Source organism: Xenopus laevis, chromosome 2L, assembly GCF_017654675.1.
Source record: "Xenopus laevis strain J_2021 chromosome 2L, Xenopus_laevis_v10.1, whole genome shotgun sequence".
In the NCBI taxonomy this organism is placed as follows: Eukaryota; Metazoa; Chordata; class Amphibia; order Anura; family Pipidae; genus Xenopus; species Xenopus laevis.
In genome coordinates, this window is record NC_054373.1 from 91,785,999 (window position 1) to 91,798,057 (window position 12,059).

Below are 12,059 nucleotides of genomic sequence, written 5' to 3' on the forward strand. Positions count from 1 at the left end.
ACATTTGCAGTATAAGGATGATTCAGGTCCTTGTGGATGTACCATAGAAACTGGCAGTGATCTTTCACACAGATTTATAAACCTCAGATGTGTGTGCTGTTTTCAGGCAAATCTGAAACAAGTCCTTCAATACTTTACTAAGTGACTAAGAACCAGCAAGTCAGAAATTGTCCTTCTTAAATTTGCATAGGTGCACATTGAAGAGAAAAAAAGAGGCAAGTTGTAATATCTATATCTGCGGATCCACCCATGGTAAGGGCTGTTTGTATAGTATTTCTGTATTTTCCAAACATTTTCATTCCCACAACCTGGATTGTCCAGAAAATCTTTTTATAAACAGAACAGCAGCCTCATGGAATCTTGGACTTTGGCTGCTTCTGTTGCACTGATCCAAGTTTGGAACATGAGTAATTGTTCCCCTTTCCAATTGTTTACCACACCATAATCAGATGCGGTCAAAGTGATTAGCACATAAAGAGCTAGGTAATGGAAACTTTTCACAAGGCTCATCTGAGAGTTTACTTAAATCATTGCCTGTAAGGTGTATTTTTGGTTACGGATGAAAATCAGTGAACTAGCTTTGTCTTGTAAGTCTTCTACTGTGACCACTACCTAGCTTTATAGGTATGGGACTATTTATTCAGAATGCTCAGGACCTGTGGTTTTCCGGATAATTGATCTTTCTATCATTTAGCTCTTCCTACCTTAAGTCTACTAGTAAATCATGTAAACATTAAATAAACCCAAGATGCTGGTTTTGATTCCAATAAGGATTAATTATATTTTAGTATGGATCAAGTACAAGGTACAGTTTTATTACTACAGAGAAAAAGAAAATCATTTTTAAAAATGTGGATTATTTAGATAATGGGAGACTATGGGAGACAGCCATTCTGTAATTTGGAGCTTTTTAGAGTCTAGGGTTTCCGGACTATAGCCCTGTTGCATTCTAAAAACAAAAGAAGAACAGTGCATGTTTCAGTGTAAAGGTGCATGAATTCCTTGCCCTCTGGACTGTACACATTTTCATCACAGTTCTTACCTCTGCACACAGGCCTGTGGTCACTCCAAGCAGCAAACATGTCACTCACTTTCATACATGTGATGCTTTGGGAACCTTGAAGGTCATATCCATCATTGCACATAAACTGTATGCTGGAGCCCAGCCTGCCAGAAGAACAGAGTTGCCATCAAATGACTGCATAATCAGGTGAAAGATGTATGCTACAAACATGGAGTCTCAACAAATATAATTTGACAGTGAAATGTGATGAACCTGGTAAGCGCATACATGTTATACTAGTATAATACACAAAAGCCATGAATATCTTGTAAATTATATCCTTATAAACGGTGAGTTCTGATGTCATCAGTTATAAACGGTGAGTTCTGATGTAATTTCTGTCACATGACTCACTGAAATTTGTGTATTATAATAAATAAAGTACCCCCAGTTGCAAAATATGAGGTTATTAGAAGTTACCTCGGAGTTCCATGACCTGTATAAAAACACTCAGCCTTCGGCCTCGTGTTTTTATATGGTCATGAAACTCCTCGGTAACTTATAATATCCTTATATTTTACAAGAGGGGGTACTTTATTCAATATATATTGCCTGCCTTTAAAATCAGCATTGTTTAGCTGTTTATGTGCTTAAATAAAATATTCCTTGTTTGTTCCATTTTGCATTGAATAGCTTATATGACATATGTCTATGACACAGGATGGTACTGCACACTAAATGGAGACATCTCTTAATTTTGGATTATTTATGTGTTAAGAACTGAAGTAAAGGGTGAATGCACCAATTGATACCATTTGCATTCACAATGGAATAAAATATTAAAAATTATTATGTTCAATAATTCACACAAACTTTTGTTTGTGTGTGGTAACGCTTTATTTTCAGAATCAGTGATGGGCGAATAAATTAGCCTGCCAGGAATTTGCGTCGAAATTCTGCATCAATTTCCGATTTTCACGATTTTTTTCATGAAAACGTTCGAAGTGCTCGATTTTTTTGTGAAAATGTTCGAATTGCTCTATTTTTGTGAAAACAGTAGAATTTCACGATTTTTTTCGTGAAAGCGGTAGAATTTAAAAATGTTTCTGTGAAGATGGTAGAATTTCATGATTTTTTGTGAAATTTCCGATTTCACAATTTTTCTTGAATTTTTCGCCATTTCGCGTCTTTTACAGGAAATTCACTAATTTATGGTAGAGATTAGCCCATCACTATTCACAATCTAAAAAAAATTCATACAATTACTTGGCATATTTTATAGTTGCTGTCTACATTTGAATGTTTGTGTTGCAGTCTACACAGCGTAACTGCTTACTTATGCCCCTTGAATCAAGTTTCCCGTTAGTGTGCCATTTGTCAGTTGTCCGATAGCCTTTAGGGCTCTTACTGACAAGCGTTTTTACCTGCACTCCCTTGCATTCTGTTTTTCTGCGTTCAGCCATAGGGGAGCGCAGGAATAGATGCATTAGATTTTTTCCAATGGGGCTGTACTCACACAGGCGCGTGTAGGCGCCGAATGCAGGAAAAATGCAGCATGTTTCGTCTCAACCTGCGTTCGGTGCCTACACGCGCCTGTGTGAGTACAGCCCCACTAGAAAAAAATCAAATGCGTCTATTCCTGCGCTCCCCTGCGGCTGAACGCAGAAAAACGGAACACAGGGGAGCACAGGTAAAAACGCTCGTCAGTAAGAGCCCTTAAACTTTCTCTCCCCAGTTTCGGCTGAGGAAGTTCGTTAGATCTTAAATGCAATTGGGCTGCACACTGCAACACAGCTGGGACCGCTTCTAGGTTTTTTGGGCTAGTGATTAAATAACACATCTGATGGATTTGTTTTAGTAACTTGCCCCAATGGTTATGCAGGGAAAACTTCAATTATCATTGCCACTGAAGCAGATGGCAGTTATAGGGCTTCCGCTGCTGCGGGCTAAATAAGGTGCAAGGTCAGAAATGTACGTGTTCTGTAAATGGAACAACTCCAGGTACCCCCTTGGTGCTGCCTCATTTCTACCAACCCATTTCCATGAAATCATGATGCATGAGTTGTGATTGGCACAGTAGGTGGACCATCCGGGCATGCTGAGAAACCACCTGGTACTCTGGAAAAAATGTTTTGCCCTTTGACAAATGAGAAGAATATGGTGCACATAAATGACCCCAGTATTCAACAAATTTACCCTGCCTTTTAAAGCATAAATTTACATTTCCCCACATAACACTTACTGTATTTCTTATTTTATCTCAACAAGTATTACATTTGTACTATGTACTGCAGAGCAGCAACATCAGGCTTATATGACAAATTATTTAACAGTATATACAGAAGTTTTTACAGATTTACAGATTAATCTGAAATGTTGGAATCTTTTATTACAGTTCTTAGAGCCAAAAATGGTTGAATATTTATGTGAAGGCCATTATAACTGCTCTTGTGTGCCTTAGTATGTAAAGCATGAAATGTCAGGGGCTGCTGTATCGGTGAACTAAAAAGGGATAAAGAAATTCAACATTTATGCTGTTGGGGGAGACCTTAATGCAATGATTTATAAATACATGGGAAAATCAAAATCATAGAATTTAATAAACAGAAACTCTCTCTTTCAAGGACCTTGTTATATGTTAAGTAAATCAATTCATATTTGCCTATCTGGAGTTATTAACATAATATTTGTATTTGCCTTAGTATCATCTGCATTACTGTGCTCATAATATTTCCTATTTGAGCTAAGTAAATTCACTTAAAGAGGGACCATCTCATTCCAACAAGCAAAGGATTAGCCAGCCAATAGGTTTAAGTAAAATCATCTATTTTTGTGAATGGATTATTTATGAAAGAAGTATAAAAGCAGGTGGATTTAGAGATAAAGTCAAACTGCATTACAGCAACCCTTTCATACAAAACTCTAAACTAGAACTAATTTTGAGACAACGGCTATGTCTTAAGAGAGGTCTTTGCCCATTTCTTTGTAAAAATGTGGGATTAAAGCAGATCCATCCAAATAAAAAGATCAGGACTACTGGAAAGAAAGATTTGAACTGAGAGAAACAAGTATAAGCAGATGATACTGTCATTATATAAAATTCTACTATAAAAAAAAGAGAAGGAGGCTTGGGATTAAAAGAAACAGGAGTCTCACCTGAAATCTGAACCTATTCTTTTTCCTTGTTCCGGAATTCCTGGGTCGGGACACATGTGGTGTCCTTGGTATGCACCCACCTGAGTTACTAAAATGCAAGAGAGAGAGCATATACAGAAAAGAAATCACTCTGCACACAGTTCGGCGTGATAGTCACAGTGTTGGACAACAAAACACTTATAGTAATTAATAGTAATTAAAGACGGATATTATTACGATTACATTCTGCTGAATACTGTGTAATAGAATGAATATGATACTCTTCCTGCATATCTCAGTTTTCTCCCCTACCCTCATAAATAAACATTTCCAGTAGATAAAATATTCTTGGGTTTATTGTTGAAGTGCCATCCATAAATTGCTGCAATAAAAAGATGGCTGTGTGTTTTCACAGCCAACAAAACTTTTATTTCACATGTCCAAGAAAAGAGAGCTCTGGAGAGGCAAGCAGAGAGCTACAGAACATAGGTTGGTTTGGCTTCCCAGAGATGAAGAGGATGAAAGGTGACTCACACAAAACATACAATATAAGTATATTTACAGCACCAGTGCCTAAAAACTGTCATCCATTTATCTCTGAATAAAGAGCAACATTTACAACTGATAAAGTATTTCTGTGTCATTCCTAAAAGCAGAGATAAATAACCTTACCCTGGTAATACTTGCGACAACTGGTCAATATAGTAGGAACAGATTAAACAGAATACACCTGTACACATTCATACCAACACTTACACAGTGAAAAGGTATAGCATGCAGGTATGTGTATAGTGCATTTTCATAATCAGAGAACATTATATTCATAGAGAATTGAATGGACATGCCATATGACCTCTCTGGAAATTAAAAAAAAATCTCTAGCCTTCCCACCCAATAGAAGTGCTAAGTACCCTTCACAGTTAGACTAACACAGCCCAGAAAAGTGGAAATGGCTACAGAACATCCACAACCTAACTTGAGAATACAACAAGAGGCGATCACATCCTATCTTGAGAATTCTCTCTAGTGTTTAGAGATGAACAAATCGAAATGTTCTAATGGATGATATGCCAGGCATTGCAGCAACAGACATTTAGATTTAGCTCATCCTACTGCCACAACTATCTTAAGTAGGTCATGTCAGTAATGAGTTGAAATGTTCTCTCTATTTTAACAGCGGCATCAAGATATGAAAAATGATTAAGCAGGAAAATAGTATTGCAATATCTTCTTTCAAGATAGATTTACATCCGTATTTTCATTATGACACCACACTAAAATGTACTAAAATGAAATCCCTGTCTAGTTCAAGTGATAAGCATATTTAGCTATGAATACTTACATACTGAATGCATTTTGGGAAGCAGCTTTTTACATGGTTAAAAAACAAATCTAATTAGTCATGTGATATTGATTAGGATGGGAACATTCATCTTCCTTGCAGTATTTGATGGTATTTAATGGTGTAGCATTAACTAGTTATTTGACAATAATCTATCATTGTGTAGATATCTATCATTTATTTATCTCTCTTTCACTATCAATCTATTCATCACTGTTTATACATTTATATCATCTATTCCCTAACTAGTTATGCCTGCTTATTTTTTGTCTGTCTACATCTGTTGACATCAGTCTGTCTACCCATTTTTATTCTATGTCCTATTATTTACAAAGCTTATCTGTCTACCTCGTATTCTAAATGTATTCATTATTTCACTGTGTCATTGACATCCAGAGTATAAAGAGAGTTAAAATAAATAGAAAGTTGACAGCTTAATATACTGTGTGTAAAGGGAAAACATTGGAGGAATACACATTGAATGTCTCAGATTAAAGCAACAAAATAACAATGATAAGAAAGTGAAAATAAAATGGTTTACAAGCATAGACAGAATAATATGGACCATAGTGCAATCAGGGGGACATACAACACAAACAATGGGCAAATGTGCACCTGGGCAGTGACCGATGTCAACAACCTGGACATTTGCTTTCATTGCTCTAAATGGAACTGCCTACAAAAAAAGAAACATTGATTGGTCGCAATTTTTTGCTTCCCAGGTGCTTACTTCCCCAGTGTTTATACATGAAGTCCAATTGAATGCACAAAATCCTGTTCTAGGTATCATCATATTTTCTTGCTATACATTTTTTGAAACCTAACATGCTTCCATAATCAGAGTGCTTGTAGTTACAGTGTAACCACTGTTTCAAAACAAAATGTATGGCATCCTAGCTGTGACATGACATCTCCTGGGGTGCACATAGAGGCAGGAAAACCTTGTGCAAATGATTTACTCTATAGAACCTAAAGGCCATCCTCTGATTTGGTGGTATTACAAAAAGACTATGAAAAGGGTTGTCAGAATGCATATAGGAAAGGGAGCAGCTTATGGGAAGCAATGGATTTATGGAAAGAATGGAGACACTGGAAAAAATAGAGCATAGGAAATGTTATTTAAATGAGCAGTGATTTAAACACAAAGCATAAAAAGGGATACGCTATATTAAGAAAAAAGCTTAGGATGAAAAAGCTAAACAGGGTATCCTGCGAAAGGACATTCATATGTGTAGAAATGTGCCTGGAATATTGCAATGAAAATATTCTGCTCCAAACTTGCCAAAACTACATTTGTCAACCAACATTGAGTGGTTCCTAGAAGAGAAAGCTGTGAACAAGCAGCCAGTATTGTAATGCTGGCAGCAGATGTGTTTTAGGGCACTGAGACCTATATAATGCACATAGAGATAGGAAATGCACTTTGAGTCATGAATTACTTAATGGCTTCTGGGTCATAGAGAGCTATATTAAATATCTGGGGACATTATTAGTGTTCATTCGAGTGTACTCAGAACACACATTTTTGCATTGAGTATAGTAAGTTTTGATCTTTAAAACAGCAAAAGACAAAAGCCTTTGGATACTGAGCTATTGATGCATATAATATTTTGTAAAAGGACACTATACATTTGTGTATACCAATGCACAGATTATATCCATTAATTAGCCTTGCAAAATTGAAAAGTTGGTGCGAATTTTTTCTCGCCAACTGGTGTATCTATTGTGTTTCTTACCAATCTGTTTTCAGTTAGGAAAACTACATGGTAATGATGAGCTACAGAAAGAGTTGTTTATTGATTGACTGGCTTACCACGTCTCCCATTAAAGGAGTGGTTCACCTTTGAGATAACTTTTAGTATGATGTAGAGAGTGATATTCTGAGACAATTTGCAATTGGTTTTAATTTTTTATTATTTGCGGTTTTTGAGTTATTTAGCTTTTTATTCAGCAGTTCTTCAATTTGCATTTTAAGCATTCTAGTTGCTATGGTCAAATTACCCTAGCAACCATGCATCAATCTGAATAAGACACTGGAATATAAATAGGAGAGGGTTCGAATAGAAAGATAAGTAATAAAAATTAGCAATAATGATAAATGTGTAGCCTTACAGAGCATTCGCTTTTTAGAAGGGGTTAGCGACGCCCATTTGAAAGCTGCAAAGAGTCAGAAGAAAAAGGCAAATATTTATAAACCTATAAAAAATAAATAATGAAAACCAATTGAAAAGTTGCTTAGAATTGGGCATTCTATAACATACTAAAACGTACCTTAAAGGTGAACCGCCCCTTTAAGATTTATCACAATTACATAAAAGGGCAATATATCCACTTTCAAGTAATGTCATGATAAAATGAACAATTTGATAAACATGTAACACTGATATCAAGCCCTGTCTGGTTGTATACAATACTACTAGTTATAGCTAATCTTGGGATGGATGCAGACAAGCAACTGGGGAAGGAAAGTAAACCCAAAATAGGTAAATAGTAGGAAGAACACATTTTGGGCAAAAAGGGTAAAGAAAAGAAATAGAAAAAAGAAAAAGGGCCACACCAAAGAGTAAAGGTAATCGATGGTGGCATATGATGTACAACATATAATGACAACATAACATAACATACCGAAAAGGAAGCTATGGGAAAGGAAAAAGGTAGAGTGTAAAATAGAAAAGTGCAAATTAATATGAAAAAAAATGCATATGTTTATTAAAATAAGAAAGTTTGGTTGGTATTTTTGGTGTATACTGTATACTGTATACTATACACTGTAACTCCTTATTGACATTAACAAAGTTTCTTGACAAACATGAATAAAAAGGGTCTCGGCATTTGAATTCTGGAATACATGCTTAGATAGGTGACAAAATTATCGTCATGGGAGATAGATTTCGAGTGTCAGGCGTCCAGAAATTTCTAGGTTGACTTTTGACATGATCAGCTTCAGAAATTGCAAAAACGGTTCTTTTTCAAACCATGATGTGAGCTTCTGTTAAGGTTGACAGCATAGACATATTTACTTAAAGTGAAAATACTAACTTAAAAAAAGAGATTGCTGCTGTGACCTAAGAAAATAAAAATGTAGAAGTAGAAGCCATAGGGAAAATGAGAAGATGGAACAATAGTAATTGCACAGTACCGCGTTACAACAATGCTAACTGGACCATAATTACAGAAAACACAGAGTACTGTAAATGGTTTCAGAGTTTAGCTTCATTGATATCTGTTGCCCTCACATGCTCTATGGATGGTATAATCAAATAACTACTGCCCTTTAGATAGTCACACAGTTCCTAAAGCATTTCATATACAATATTATCATTTTAGTCAAAAGCCCGGATTTTACAAACGACACTGGTGTGTCAATGAAACAATAATTGGTACAGTCATACAGTTTTGACTGCAAGCACACATGCTCAACAGCATAGCCATTCTGGGCCAACCTTGTGGCCTTCCACCTGCTAAACTACAGCAACTTAGTTGTAGTTTAACAACAATTAAGGGGTCAGAAGTTGGTCACCATGGATTTAATCCCTCTAGAATCAAATACTGTATATTTCATACAGCATGTGAGGTTGTGTGTGTGTACAGAAATATAGATAATAATGTCTTACCTAAAACACAAGGATCACAAGAACAATTTGTAACTGATTTCTACAAAAGTCTCCTACTTCCTTGATTATACAAAACGAATAATGATGCATAATATTCTTGCATACTTTATGGCAGGACCTAGAAAAACTTTCAGAACAAACTTTTTTTGCAAAGTCTGTTGAATACCATTGAAACAGGATTTAAAAAAATAAAAATATGAAACTAACATATGCTTTGGGATTTTTGTGGTAGCAGGAGAACTTGGTTTAGGGAGGCTACAATATGTGAATGTACCAGACTGGTAACATAGTTTTGCTGTCCTCAGTAATTAGGTGTTCCCATATAGGTGTATCTAAATGAAAGTGTGAACACATTGTGATATAAAGGAGAACAGCAGTTTGCAAGTATTATTCTGTATGTCAGCTTTGGGTAGTTGTATGGTCTCTGTATTGACTACTGAATATAACACTTTTTGGTTCAATTTCTAGCCAATATTGATGGGCAAATGTATTTGCCAGGCTCGAATCGCGACGAACTCGCCGCCAGCAAAAATTTCACTCATTTTTGGCTAAGCGAAACGCCCCAAATTTGCCCATCACTACTAGCCATCATTTTAGAAAATCAAAGCCTTGTTGTTTAGTAGAAAAACCTCTAATCCTCTCTTTGCCAGGCATTTTTCCATAGCATATCCTTAAAAACAGAAAAACAGAAACATAGATTCTGCATGGTTGCTACCATCCTTGCCGATTGCATAAAATCTATGTCATTGGCAAGAAAAAGCAACTAGGACCCACACAACATTCTACAGATGCACTGAATCCATCATTTCAGTATTTAGCCAAATGCACAATCCACAGATTTGTCTGAATACTAAACCAAATCTGAAATCTATTCAGATATTAACACAATTTTAAAAACTTGCATTTTAACCTACAGTATATAGTGCTCTAAAATCACATGACATGAACGTGAACATGAACTTTCTGTTCAGCAGTAAGAATCCCTTTGAATCTGAATTCTGCAGTTATCTATGTGATTTGACTTAATCTTTAACTAAAGCCTGAATTTGATTCATAGTCCTACATTATTTGCTTGAAATATTTTAATAGACTTTGCAGATCAATGAATGTGAAACTATCATCCCCAACATGCATGTCAGTGGCTGCAATGGCCACACTTAAGGTCAACTTATTGCATTTTTACTAATATACTTAGATGAAAAAGTACTGAACTTTTTGGTAAATGGAGCATGCCAAGATTTCAAGGTGTGGTGGAGTATTAATTTAATTTCTTTACACATTTATTTTTTACAAATATTTCAGAAGGTATAGCCAGCCAACAATATTTCCAATGAACCTTGGAATTAGGACTAGATTTTGAAATATTTCCACCGACTCACTTTATAGCTCCACTAGTACCAAGGAAAGGGAACAGCTAAGTCCTATGCAGCTGACCTTTTCTAGTTTCAAAACAAGCATAAAACACATTGTCCTTTCCGTGGATATATCAATATTTATATAATGCCCAACAACCTGCTATGTGTTCCACAGTACAGAAAGTAATCAGACACAAGATACCAGGTGCAGATTAACAACCTCAAAGCTTGTGTAAACACCAAGACACAAAGCAGGCATGCATGCATCTGAAACAGATATTAACTATAAACATGCTCGTCATACATTCATCGTCCTCACACCTTCTTTTTCAGTTTCCTATTTCACATTCAGCATCAGAATTCATTTTCACAGGCACTTGCAACCCGCATTTGTTTTTTAATGAAAGTACATAATGTGATTTCAGTAATTATTAAGCAACGGTCTGGTGGGTATCTGTGTTCAAACAAATAAAGGAAACTATCGATCTAAGTGTAAATTTGCTAACAAAATGAAAAATTCGTGGCAACGGAACATGGAAATTAATCAGCTCGATTTGTTAATGGTAAAATCCAAGTGAAAGTTGAAACTTTTATTTTTTTCCCATAATAAAAGGGAGTTTCGCTAGCAACTAGATTCTAGTTCCTAGGAAACTCAAGGAGCAACGTAATAACCCACAACTTATTTGAAGTGCAAGAAGGCTAAATCCTATTTATGTGAAAATCATGTTTAATGGCGTACATATATTATAAGTCTTAAATCACATTCGCTTGTGTAAAGTCTTTTTCATAGAGGTGAAAACAAGGCATTGCTAAAGCATCCCCCACTTCTCCCTTCATTTACCAATTATGCTTAGTATTTTTTTTAGGATACATTAAACCAGCATTCAGTTGGGTAAATGATTGAGTGATGGCAATGCATGAAGTCAACTGGCATCAAACACTTACAAACTGATGTCTTCTGGTTGCTGTCCTTGTTGGGTAGAAGCTTCACTCCTCTGGACTTCATCTCCATTTGCTTTTTCACTAAAAGGATTTTGACAAGAGAAAGTAAGCCAGCCTGTAAATGTAAAAGTCATCAGCAAGATTTAATGTAAACTTTTTCTTGTTCAGTAACCAATGCAGTAGCGAACCTGCCATGTCAAGCTATTGCTATTTGTTGTTATGTGTTATGTTCAAACACATCTCTTAGGGGTTACATAGTTATTGCTTTAAAGGGGTGTGCACCCAAGGAATGAAAAATAAATTGTCATTATGAAAGAAAATAATATTTAAGCAAGATTCTAATATACAGTAAAGAAGCATTATCAATGTTTTTATTTTTTAAAAGAAATTGCTCTTGACAGAAGTTCTATCTCTTTGCTCTTGACCCCACTTTTTGTTTTAATTCATGACTTTTATATATTGTATTAGAAGTCTGCTCTCCACCAGACAAGACTCCAATTCCCATGTTCTGTGACAGGCCTTCAGAAGAAGGAGAATCATATACAAGGCTGGCAGGCATTGTGGGAATTAGAATATTAGCTGGAGGATAGCTAGTTCTTCCTAACTACTACTATCCATAGGAAATACATTTACAAATAATGTGGTGCATAATGTTTTACCAATGTATA

The 12,059-nt window shown here is 35.7% G+C and overlaps 1 protein-coding gene across 3 annotated transcripts in view; it reads right to left on the reverse strand.

The window, feature by feature from the left end:
- The window catches only part of LOC108708254 (CUB and sushi domain-containing protein 2-like), a 591,784-nt gene that overhangs the window by 226,543 nt on the left and 353,182 nt on the right, over positions 1 to 12,059 (reverse strand). For 2 of the 3 annotated variants that reach the window (XM_041582173.1, XM_018246760.2), the window contains exon 7: positions 11,395 to 11,472. In XM_041582173.1, the coding sequence (XP_041438107.1) occupies positions 11,395 to 11,472 (78 nt within the window). Of the gene's footprint in view, positions 1 to 1,042; positions 1,168 to 4,159; positions 4,248 to 11,394; positions 11,473 to 12,059 lie in introns of all 3 variants that reach the window. The other variant, XM_041582174.1, reaches the window with a different exon arrangement.